At 43.6% G+C, this 13,410-nt stretch overlaps 2 protein-coding genes across 3 annotated transcripts in view; both read left to right on the top strand.

Annotated features, from left to right (window-relative positions):
• The window catches only part of LOC138498132 (lymphocyte antigen 6E-like), a 1,052,795-nt gene that overhangs the window by 425,927 nt on the left and 613,458 nt on the right, over window positions 1-13,410 (top strand). The window lies entirely within an intron of this gene.
• The window catches only part of LOC138498130 (lymphocyte antigen 6E-like), a 192,063-nt gene continuing 180,628 nt past the window's right edge, over window positions 1,976-13,410 (top strand). The window contains exon 1 of the mRNA XM_069621999.1: window positions 1,976-2,117. Coding sequence (XP_069478100.1) covers window positions 1,991-2,117 — 127 coding nt within the window. The 5' untranslated portion in view covers window positions 1,976-1,990. The remainder of the gene's footprint in view (window positions 2,118-13,410) is intronic.

Here is a 13,410-nt window from a genome sequence, read left to right as displayed (position 1 = left end):
GTCCGCATAGCACTGGAAGTAGGGGCAGAGAGCGGCGATGCGGTGGGCAAGGAGTGCCAGATACTGGTTGAAAAGCCAGGGAGAGAGGTTGGATCCCTGGGGGACACCACAGGTGGAGAAAAAGATGTCAGAGAGGAAGGAGCCCATTTGGACCTGGGAGGGTCGACCGGAAAGGAAGGAGGTCAGCCATGCCAGAGCCTGACCAGTGATACCCAGGTTATCACGGAGACGGTTTAGCAGGATGGCATGGTTGACAGTGTCAAAGGCAGAGGAGAGATCGAGCAGAATGAGAACACAGGGAGTGTTGGAATCGAGGTTCAGGAGCAGGTCCTCACGGATGTTCAGGAGAGCAGTTTCCGTGCTTCTGGCCGCTCTGAAGCCGGATTGATGGTCATGAAGATTACCAACAGATTCAGCATGGAGGTTAAGCTGGGAGATGGCCAGTTTCTCCAGGAGCTTGCCCAGGAAGGGAGTAATGGAGATTGGGCGATAGTTAGCGGGGCAGGAGGGGTCGGAAGAGGGTTTCTTGAGGAGGGGGTGCACAAGGGAGTGCTTGAGGGGACTATCAAAGGACTATCAAAGGACTCAATGAGGAATTCATTCCCCCTTTGTAAATACGACAAACCTTACTGCAAAACATTGTGAATATCCATAGCGCTTTGCAAACTGAGTAGCCCTTTTGGTAGTTTGTCACATTGACTCTTTCTGCAAATGCTCTGTCATGGTAAAACCGTACTGCAACAGTATCATGAATGCCTGCCAACACTTGAAATACGAATAGCGGTTTCAGAATTCAAAGTTCGGCACACTGAGCTATTTAGAAACTGCTTTTAAATGCCTATAGTGGTTTGAAACACGAACAGCGCTTTCCATACTTCTTTTTCTGGTTCAACAGGCCGATCTAATTTGCAAACGCATTGATTTGTGTTTAGCATTCTCAAAAATGTCTTCATTGTAAATATTGTGAACTTTCAGAGGATCGCATTTTAGAATGACTCGCTCTCCTTGAATCTCCAGTGCCCATATTTACCTACCAGCAATACGAAGTAGCGCTTGCACATTCCACATTTGGAGCACTGATTTATTTGAAAACCATTTTTTAATGCTTACAGGCCTTGTAACATGCGTAGCGCTTTCCACACTTCATTTTCCGGCTTAACACGCTGACCCAACTTGCATGGCTCCCCTAGTGCTGACACACACAACACGTTTACCTTGTAAAATGGGCCATCTCCACTGCGTCTTGCTAAACTGTTGCCAAAGGAATAGGCTTTACTTCAGTGTTGTTAGTATAACGAATGGCAGAGGCGGTACATGGGGTTACAGAGGGTTTTAATGTAGAGACCCCAGAGCACGACTCACTCCAAGGAAAAACAGCTGCAGAAACACACACATCACATTCTACATTCTACATTCCATCACAGATTCCAAGCTAGGCATTCTACTGCATTACTCCATAACAGGTAGTAACTCAGAACATGGAAACCGAGCCACAGATAGATACGTTTCCATGGACACAGGTCTGAACATAAGTGCGTAAAGGCGTTTTCTGACCATAAATCAGCTCACTGTAACTCGTCCAGAAAAGCAAGCGGTCTGGTTTGTGTCTTACGAATAGAATTCATCTTTTGTTAAACGAACAGGCTGAAGCCTAGACCTATCACCTAGGCAACCATCATGCACATTCAGACTAGGCTTGGCCCATTGATCCAATAGGATTGTGGCATGCAACTCGTGCGCTGGGGGCACGGATTGTGTGCACCAAGAGGAAATGTTCTTCCATTTTGGCAGTGAAACTCAGTCGAGTGAGGCATTCATTGCTCTTTGCAGCCTCCATTGAAACGCCAAGTTCTGATGAAGAGGGAGTTTACACACACGAAACCGGCATGACCATGGTGATTTACAAGAAAAACAGAAAAATACATTAGTTAACCTTTTGTACCTCCTTAAGTAATCGGAACAATGAAGGGCACACTATAAATACACATACATGTGTGTGTTTGGGAAACTTGGGGAGCTCACTACGGAATTTTGCACAAGCTTGAAGAATGACATTAAAATCATCTTTGCCAGGAATTTAAAACACGGAGTCCTCGCATTTAACGTTGAAAATCCAGGTAGGCTTTACACCCTTTACATTGATGTTCTAGTAACACTGCAAACGTTGCGTACGTCAAGTAGGATTAACTCCTACCACTATATTTTTTTATCAATAGGTCACTGCTCAACAGCAGACCTTTGATGCTTGCAGTCTGGCTCTGTTCTGATGCATTTGGAACTAATGGGCTTATTGAACTACTCCAAACCATCAGGTCTGATGAAACATTTTACACAACTTAAACTTGACTTTAGTACTTTAGCTGTCAACACTTGCTAGAGTCCATAATGAGGAATTGTTTTTTGCTCATAGACTAAGAAGCTGACTACTGGTTGGATCTCCCCACCTTCTGTGTTATGCTCTTCATACCAACAAGGGCCACCACCAGCGTGTCCCTCCTTTTGATTACCCACTAAATGATTGGGTAAGGTTCTTTTAGTCCAATTTAAGTGAGTACAGTCAAACTGCACTTAACATGCAATGTATAAGGCACTCCCGTGCCTGAATGTTAACATTTTTTTCTTATTTTTTAATTTCTACTTTTTGTCTGCTTCCCCGTAGTGGTAAATTCGCCCTGAGGAAGGCTACTGACATTATTCCCAGCATGTGGCTTGTTTGCCAAAACTTATCTGGATGTTTATAGATCTGATTATAGACATTTCTATAACCAAAAACCTTAAGTGTTTATGATGTCCTCACATACATAGGCAGACTTGCTCAGAGTAGAGAAAAAAATTGGATAGATTATTTGGAAGTTCTTGTGCACACTCTATGTGCTTTTCTATTGTCTGTTCTTTCATAATAATTTTGTTTCATGCTTCTCTGAAACACATTAGAAAGTGTTCTTTGTATTCTGACAATAACTGAGTTTTTGTTTTGAACACACTCTATCCATGTTTTACACATTTTATGTTTTCTAATTAAATTCTAAAAATACATTTAAAAATGTTGAACTATATTGATGTTTACATTCAGACTTACAATGGGACAATTTTGAAGGGATATCCGCTTTGTGTATACCTACACCGAAATTTAAAAAAAGGATTGGATTCTATAAATTATACTACTGCAGCTTTTTGGAATTACTTGTACCCGAAAATGACTCAATCATCAGGGCCGACAGAAATACCAGCAGAGGTGGTGGACTCGTGATTATCTCTAAAAACACACTGGGCATAAGAAAATTTGATAGTCATCCAATCCCATCTGGAGAACTTCTCTCCATCAAACTTCCCCTTTCAGCTGCACAAACACTTCTCTTCCACATTTTGTACAGACCCCCGGAACCTACTTCCTCCTTTGAGGAAGACCTCACCCATCTCCTCACCGAGAACACCTAACCTAGCTCCCAAATCAGGCTCCTGGGTGATCTGAATCTAGATCTACATGACCAACCAGATGCAAATGCTACTGCCTTACAAAATGCTCTCATAGAACTAGGTTTCTCACAGTGTATTTCCAATCCAACTCACTGCAAGGGCAGAATCCTGGATTGGGTTACAGACCTAAACTGCAACACTAAAATCATCTCAAATTCTCCTTGCGCCTGGTCAGACCATAACGTCATTTCATTTGAGATCCAAGACCTCAGTCAACCACAACACAATGACCATCTAGCTCCCCCGGCCTTAACTAGAAACAACCGCCTAATCACATTGGAGAGTGTACTCCCCTTATGTCAACAAATGCCCAACCCTCAGAAGAACCTAGATAAAGATCCTACCAAACTGGTGGACCTATATAATCAGAAACTACTCCTAGCCCTTGACCAACTAGCTCCGCTTAAACTGAGAAAAGCTAAGCCTACAGCTCACCTTAACAAATGGTTCACATATGAGCTAAAAGCATTACGTAAAATTAAAAGATACTCAGAAGCCACTTGAAAAAAAACCTTTCGATCCAGAGTAAGGAAAACTTCACCACTGCCTCCAATGCCTATAAAGACGTTATCTTGAAAAGTAAAAGCGATGCTTACAACAATAGAATACACAATGCCAAATCCAGCTCTAACGAGATTTTCTCCATTCTCAGAGAGATGGAGTCACCCATCTCCCCGCCAGACTTGTGTAATAAAGACATCCTCTGGTGTACTAAAATCCAAAAGGCTCTTCTAGACAAAATTGCTACATTGCAAGCCAAAATTGAAGTAAAAATCTGTCTTGAATCAACCTCCAAACCAAGCGAATCCCTCGCCCCACCTCCCATACGCAGCAACCCCCACCCCTCGACCGCCAATACTTGCACTCGTTCTGCATTCACCCCAGTCACACCTAAAGAGGTCGAAGCTATCATTGCAAGCCTTATGCCTTTCATATGTCAACGCGACATCTGCCCTGCCACCATCATAAAAGAGGGGACTAAGGATCTCCCTCCTTTTATCTCCTCATTCATTAACTCCTCTTTTGACTCATGCAACGTCCCCAAAAATCTTAAAGATGCATGGGTCAGGCCTCTCATTAAAAAACCTAAACTTCACCCTAGTAATCCTTCTAATTATAGATCTATAACAACTGTGCCCTTCCTCCTGAAAATACTAGATAAAGCAGCCTACATCCTGATACAAAACCACCTCGAAGCGAATAATCTTCGGGGCTTCCAGCAATCCGGGTTCAGAACCAGACATGGTACCAAGACAGCTCTACTGGATTTAAAAATTCAGCTGGACGATGCCAAAGACAATGGAAAACCAGCTTTACTTCTTCTACTTGACTTATCGGCAGCGCTTGATTTAGTTGACCACAATATTTTAACCACTCACCTTGCTACAGGAGCCTCCTTTTCCACCAAAGCAGCTGCCTGGGTCCATGGGTCCATTTCTTTCTCTTAGACAGATCTATGAGGGTGTATTCCCCCATTGCATCTGCAGAACCCTCTCCAATCACTTGTGGAGTCCCGTAGGGATCCTGCGTCTCCCCAACCCTGTATAACATATTCACAAAGCTCCTATATGACCACCTAGATGGCCTTGGCGTATATTAAACAAATTACGCAGACCATACGGAAATTCTCATCACACTTTCATGAACATATGACAAAGACTCAATTCTTCTGAATTAATTATACAGCATGATTCAAGCATGGATGGCCAAACACGGTCTTTATCTAAATGATGACAAGACCAAGCTACTGTTCATCGGCTCCAGGCAGAGACTTAACAAGCTTGGTCCCCAATATACCTCCTTCAATATCGATGGGAACAATATCAAAGTAGATAAGGATGCCAAAACACTTGGAGTTTATCAGGACTCCACCTTATCTCTCTCCAGACAACTAAATGCTACAAAATTGTCAACGGCATACACGTCTGAACTAATAAACGCATGTAGACCCTTCCTGTCCACCAACAACTGCATCACACTGGCTAGGGCACTCATATTCTCTAAATTGGACTATTGCAATACCCTATACTTAGGCACAAGTCAATGAAATTTAAACAAGTTACAAGTAATGCAAAACAATGCCCTTAGAGCAGCCCTAAACATTCCTCGCTCTAACCATATCTCACAAATTAGACGTAACACCAAATGGCTCCAAAATCAAGACCAGATCACATTCAGGACCCTAATTATCACCCACAAATGTCTGACAAATTCTCCCCCTAAGTACCTGATTGACAAATTCTCCCAAAAATGTTCCCTCTAGACCTACCAGAGCCAATTATGCCCACTGTCTCAACATCCCCAAATTCAAACTGATTAAAGCTGGTGGTTCTAGCTTCCCACTGCTGGCAGCCAAGACCTACAGTGCTATGCCCCCTGCACTAAGAGCAGAACATTCCTTCCTGTCCTTCATGAACAAGGTACATTCCCGGCTTTTCTCCCAGTCTAACTAATGTCACCACCAGACATCCTTCGCTAGACCGTTGCTCTAACCACTGACACTATAAGGTCCATGGTCTAGATACACAACATTCTGTGACCACCCTTCTTCAGGTCCCACGCAGAACTCCATTTGCTATCACCTCGAACTTTGTATATATCTGTCTACTATGTCCTATGTCAATTGTAGATATGTGACTTAATCTGTAATACAAGTCTTGTGCTTTTCTTGCTATGTACTGCACCTTTTGTCTACTCTTGTCATTAACTGTCCTCACTTATCCTGGTAATACTACCAGTTCTTTGTGACAATTATTGTATACTCAAGTAAAATCGCCCAGATACCCCCGGGTTCGGTGCGCTATACAAGCAAATAAACTAAACTAAACTAAACTAATGACAGTCTCCTCAAAACAGGTGCTCCCCTGCTCTTCCAGAACTAAGGACAACATTTATGTATTCATTTACTTGTATAGCATCAGGGCACACATAGACTCGAAGGACATTTATTAGACAGGACTAAACATGTATGTGGCGATCTCAGGGAAAGGCAAGGTGGTGTAAGTTAACACCCTTAAACAGTAATGTTTTCAATTGGGCACCAAAGCTGTTGATATTTTTTTCCAGTCAGAGTTTGCTTGGAAGCCTATTCCAAATCTGTGCGGCCCTAGTCGCGAATGCTCAATCAAATTCTCCAGCCAACTTCCTAATCTGAGCGATTTAATTGTTCCCAAATTGGCCGACCTTAGTGCCTGGCTGGGGATGTAGGGAACGTGCAGGTCTTTCGATAATTTGGGGCCTGACCATAAAGACACTTATGGATGATGTTGGATTCTTTGAAGTGGATCCGGGCCACAGTAGGCAGCCAGTGTAGTGATTCTCTCCCTGTGGCGTTATGTTCCCTTCTCGGGATGCCCTCAATGATTCTAACTGCGTCTTTTTGGAGAGTTTGCAACTGCTGGGAGAAATTTTTCTTAGCCTCAATCAGCAAGGAGTTGCAGTAATCATTATGTGATAAGATAATGGCTCGGCCGATAGAAGCACAGATCCCTTCTGACATGAGTGGTTTAATATTCCTCATCAGTTTCAAGTAATAGTTGCAGTTTCTCACAGTGTAAGAGGTCTATACTTCTGAATTGGTGTCTGAGTTAAAGAATACCCCTAGTGTCTTAACTTTGTCTGTCACTGTAATGACGGAGTCTTTGATGCTAAACTGTCAGTATTCATGACCCAGCTGTGCTCTAGTCCCTGTACTCCCGAACAGTAGCAGTTCGATCTTAGATTCATTAAGGCAGAGCCAATGCTGCGTCGTCCAATTCTCTATTACTAAAAGTATATTAGTCAAGTTCTTGCTATCCTTCTCATAGTCTCCAATGATTTCCAGAATCAGTTGTGTTGTCAGGGTAGTTGGTAAACATAACCCCAAGTGACTCAAGCAAGTCACACAGTGGTCCGATGTACAGATTGAATAGGGTTGGTGAGAGACATGCCCCCTGTGGCACTCCACACCAAATGGGGGCTGACTGAGAGGAGACACCATCCCATGAGATGGAGGATTGCCTATTGGATAAGAAGGATCTGAACCAATTTGTGGTATGGGACTAGCACTTCCCTACTTACAGAAGAGTGTCTATGAGGAGGCTGTGATCTAACAGATCAAACACAGCAGAATGGTCAGGAAGGATCAATAGTCCATTCTTTCCTTCATCTGCTAGTTCTAACATGTTTGTCTGTAGGTCTAGAAGGGCTGTCTCCATGCTGGTATGTACCCTAAAGCTGATTGTTAATGATGGAGTATATCCTCTGTCTCCAGATAACCCTGCAATTGTTTTGTGGCCATTTTGTCAAGGATCTTCAGCAAGAAATTAGTATTGGTAATAGGTCTTAAATTCTTTGCCTCCTTTGGGACCAAGTCTGCTTTCTTCACTAAGGGCGAGATAGTAACGCCCTTAATTTTGCCAGGAACCGAGGCATGGTCAAATGAGGCGTTGACCAGTCTGGTGAGTAAGGGAGCACGTTCCTTGCTATGCTCTAGGATATCCTTCACAGGGATAATGTTTTTACTGCATGAGGTAGGATGCATTTTTGACAGGGTGGACTCCATTTCAGATATGGTCACATGTTTAAATGCAAAGCATGATTGGTCACGTGGCCTATCCTGGTTGTTGCCAGCCTTGGGCTGTTTGTATGTTCTGTTAACCAAATATTTTTCTATTTTATTCGGAGCAACCTTGATTTTATTCGCAAAGGCCGTTTTCACATCATTACAATTCTTCTCTGTGGGATGAAAGGGTTGGGATAGGGCCTTTGGTTTCGCCAGCAATTTCAAAATCTCAAAGTTTTTTAGTGTTGTTTTTTTAGCTCCCCCAATTTCCTTCTCAAATAAGTATTTTTTGGTTGCAATAATCTTAACTTTATACTTTGCTTCTAGCATCTTCCATCTTTCGTTTTTAGGGACAGATGGATGTTTTACCCATGCTTGTTTGGAGCTTCTTTTCAGTTTTTTTAAACTGACAAGTTCATCAGTGAACCATTTATTGTGATTTTTATTTTCTCTCACCATTTTCCTTGCCATGGGGGCTACTTGATCTAGCATCTTCGTTAGAGATGATTCATTGTATATTCCTACAATCTTTTTTGGGTTATCAGCGCTGTTGGTAGAGGACAAAATTCCCTGTAAGCAGTTCTTGGTATGATGTGGGTTAACCTTCTTGAAATTCCTGTTATAAACCACTGTAACCGGATTCAGAGAATTTTTGGGAATTTCCTTTAAGTAAAGTGAGCATTCTACAATGCAATGGTCTGATAAAATGCATGGAGTCGTACTTATCATTTTAACCTCAAGGTTTCTGGAAATCAGCCAGCCTAAGATGTTACCCGAAATGGTGGTGGGTTTGTCATTTTCTGTTTTACAGCCTAGTTCCTGGAGCGATTGTTCCAGGATTGTGCTGCCAGCGATTTAGATCACCAACTACTAAAGTGGTGCAATTGGGGTCATTGATGTTTTTAACCAAATGTAATAGCTCCTCATTAAAGTGTGCCATGTCCTGAGGGGGCTGATAAGGTAGGATGAGATTAAGACAGGTGGGACACATATCTTCTTTCACCCCTGCCTTGGCTGACTTCTGTAACCACTCTGGACTGGGGGTCCTCTTCCCATCCCATCAAGCATCTGTTATCTACGGACACTCCTCAGAGAGAGACAAAAGAAAATCAGACACCTGGACGCATTTCCATCATGATATTTTTTTGTTGGAATGACAAGACACACTCAGTACACTCTCAGAGACATTTTCCCTTTCCCCTGCTTTTATAGCACCAAGCCCTTATTAGCATAGCTGGCATCCCCAATTTTCTCTGATGCACAAAATTGATAAGCTTATTTTAGACTTGGCCGAACACAACTGTGACAGTGCTCAAATTCTGCCAAGAACACCGTCATTGCATCAATGTCTACTCCTTATCCGATTGTCGTGGTCCTGCCACGTTAGTTAATGCCTTATACTGTTGGAGAAATATATATACTCTAGTATATGGTGCCAAATAATACAGATGGTCTCTCAGAATGGTGTGCATGACACACGTTGTGCCCTCTTCATTAAGAACATAGAGAATGTATTTAAGCTTCCCTTGCTTTATCTGGCTTCATGATATGATATGATATGATTGTTTATTTATATAGCGCCTATACACAGAAGTGTTTCAAAGCGCTTCAAGGAGGGAGGGAACACAGGAAATACAGTACATTCAGTAGAGTCCTTGAAGCAATATAGAATGTGGAAAATAACTACCATAATAGGCCTGACGACATTTCTGATAGTGCAAGTGCCAAAGAAACAAGTAGGGAAGGAGGGAAAGGAGAAGGAGAACAAAGCAAGCAGTAACATTACTATGTCTGTCGACAATTTACGCAGTGCAGGAGGAATACAAGAGGGGGAGGGTTGGGAGGGGGGGGGCAGGGCTAGAGGTGGTGAGGAGGAACAAGACAACTGCTGAGCCAAATTTATCAGGTAAATTTAGAAGCAGGGGAGGGGGAATGGAGAACAAAGGGTAAGAGGGGGGACAGACAAGCTACTATCATCGGTTAGGGAACAGATGATAGGAGTAAGTGCAAGGAGGGAAGACCTCGAGGAAGAGTTTTAGGTCCCCAGAGGAGGGGGAGATGTAGGCAAGTGAGAGTAGGAAGTAGAAGCGGGTGGGTTTGAGGTGCATAGGACAGGGTAGGCACCTCAGGAAATGTGCGTAGGCACAGCGCAGAGCAGTGGTAGGGAGGTCATGAAGGTCCAGGAGGCAGGGGAAGGAAGTGGACAAGCGAATGGCATCATAATTGTAAAGACTGGAGGGGGGGTTATCTGTACTCCTGCCCTCTCTATGGCAGACTAGAAGCACAGAGCACCCTAGCCAAGATTCTTTATTGTGGTATTAATGGACAAGCAATCAAGGCTTATCTCTCAGGAGGTGATGCAGGCTGGTTCTTAAGTACAGTGCAGTCCCCAAGCCCACGCAAAGGAAAGTCCACACACCATGTTACTGAGGACACAGTTCTTTATATAAATAAGGTTCCGAATATATACATACATAATAACAAACTTTGTGCTCAGGCAATACTATATTGATAAATGTGCACCATATCTCTGTGGTACCACAATTCACACTTGACTCCTTTAAAATGCACCAACTGCAGATAGTTGCAATGACATACAAGTTTAATAGCAATGTGAACCAACACCAGACATAGGAGGAAAACAAATAGTTAAACGATTGGCAGAATACTTGGTCCCTGCAAAAGACACAGTTCTGTGTGAGGATCCCGCCACCTGGGCAACCTGTAGCTAAAGTATATCAACAAGCTCTGTCCATATATTAATTGTTCTACTACCCACAATGTACCTGCTTTAGTAGAATTCTTTGATGGGTCGTTGACAGATCCCTCTTGTGTGAACTCCCTTTAAGGCAGGAGCAACGGATCGTCGAGATTTCTCAAGGAAAAGATGAACAATGTCATTGAGGTAGCAGCTTCGGGCCTGGCGGTGCTCATCGATGATCGGTCATGGATGTCCTGTGAAGATGAGGCATGTGGTACACCTCGATGACGAGAGTTTGCTGCTGCAAAGCAGACCGATGTGGAACGTTGACACAGCTGGGGGCCGGGTCATCAGCGTTTGGTGTCAGCGATCAGGACTCGACCACGGCTGGCTTTCGGATCTTCATTGGCAGGAAACCCACTGGCAGAATCTCCTCGGTTCATCGTTGACCTTGACTTTCTCCGGCGGGACAAAGTGGTCGATTGTGATGAGCAAGGCAGTCCTTGATTTCAAAGTGTCTTAGGCAATGGAGCATTGCGGCTCCGGTCGACGAGGTTACAGCGGTCGACAGTGATGGTCATCAACGGCCTCGATGTCCTGGCACTACACTTCAGATTCCTCGGCAGTCCCCATCTCCAGTCTGTAGCCTTTCGAGGACTGACTTCCAGGGGACATTGGTGAAGGTTAGCTGGTGCACAATGTTCCCTCGCAGCTCAGGAAGAAGTCTCCTAGCCAGGTCCTCTCCAGGATCAGTTCTTGGAGATACAAAAGCTTTTGGATTGCGTCAAGGAAAGCAACAGCAAAGCCTTCTTCTTCCAGCTAGGCTTCAAGGTAAGCATCAAGTTTCAACTTCAGCTTCTGAACAATTCCAGTAAGTGAGAGGTCCCCGAATATACTGTTCTGTCTCTCATTCACACTGCTGAGTCAGGCCCAGGCTGCCAATCATTCAGAAGGGCATTCAGCAGACAGGCAGCCAATCAGGCTCACAGTGCATTCAGGCCATTCTTCTCCATCCAGACACTCACAGCAAAGAATGTGGATTGGGACAAGTACCCAGCCATTCAGCACTCCACGCTGCATTCATACCAGTTTCGGGAAGGGCTGTCTCATTCATTGTGTCACACACCAGAAACCAGACACCCATAACATTAAATGTATATTGGTCACACACTCCATTCACACAAGTCCCACCCCTAGGGTGTACCCACAACATACAAACACTGGGAAGGCTCAAGCCAGTCTGGCCTGGACTGTCCCACAATACCATATATGGAACTTCCACCCAACAGCCAGTCAGGGGAAGGGACAGAGCAAGGGCTTCCCAGGTCTTTGGGAAAACAAAGCCACAGGGGCCATTTTGTCTCCGATCAGGAATCAACTGATTGAAATGACAGGGCCTGGGTATCCCAAAATGGAGGATACTCAGAGCACCTCTCAAACTCAGCATGGAGCTGCCACCAGCACATACCTTGCTCTGTGAGTCACACACAGGTACCCAAAAACATAAACTATGGGTACAGGGTTGTACGCCCACCCATGGGTGCCATAAGGGTATCCCATGGGTCTGTTCACCACAACCAAAAAGAGGAAGCGCTGCACTGCCATGAGTCCCACATGCATTTCCAGTATCACTGTAATCTTCTCTGCGTTCTCTGCCAAATTCCAATTTTAACCTAACAAACCTAATTACCTCACTGCGAGGTGCTGCCAAAGACTGTCTCCAATGTATCAGCCTCTGTTGCTTGTCTGAAAACGTTTTGCATGAGTCATAATCTCTCACAAATGGCTGAGGCCTTGGAAACCATTTTGCACTTGAGTCATTCGTTTTGAAATATATTTTTGTCTGGCACTGTATTTATTCTTCAGGGAGCTATTATTTATTTAATTAAGCATCCCTCACTTTGTATCTTTTATTCATAATATATCTGTATACCCTTATGATATGTGTGTGATATTTAAAGCACCTTTAATTTCCTGGGTCATAATAACCCAAATATGCACAGTGACATGTGTACCTTTTACCTTAAATAAAGGCACTCTAATCCTGATTTCTGCGATAATGGAACCATTTGATCTGCCTATCATGTTATCTATATTCAGTTGAGGGGTAGGGGTTGACACCCCCTATGCATTTCCCCCCTCTAGTCGATATTCCACCAGTGTTCAATATTCAACCACTACACCCAGTGTCCATCCTCCACCATATGCAGTGTCCCTATGCATGCCTATCTCAGTCACCCCCTCAATGTAATGCTCAATCTCATCATCAGAGTTATAAGACACTTCTAAAGAATCAATAATGTCTTCAACCATATTGTATTTCCTAATCTAAGATATATTTATGTCTTTTCTGTCAAAAGAATATGACATATGTTTTGCCCTCTTTTAATCCTTGTATATACGTATCCCTAAACAGTAACTTTGTTTGCTCCCATCTGGTTCCCACCCCTGTTACCCAATAACATTTTATAATAACATGCACAACAAGTGATTTTGGCCACCACGAGAATCGGGAGAGATCATTAGAACATTTGCTCATTCCTTGAGGGAACCCACCAGCCCATTTTCTACTGTTCCTTCCACGTGCAGCATTTTTTTTTATATATGTACATTTTCTTCTTCCTCCAACCCCACAACACTTTCCTGGTCCCTGCCCTCTTCCCATGCACCTTCAGTTTCGTCTTCATCG

This window comes from Ambystoma mexicanum, chromosome 5q, assembly GCF_040938575.1.
Source record: "Ambystoma mexicanum isolate Mex_15411 chromosome 5q, UKY_AmexF1_1, whole genome shotgun sequence".
Taxonomy (NCBI): Eukaryota; Metazoa; Chordata; class Amphibia; order Caudata; family Ambystomatidae; genus Ambystoma; species Ambystoma mexicanum.
Note: the sequence above shows the minus strand (reverse complement) of the source record. Positions and strands in the feature narration are given on the sequence as shown.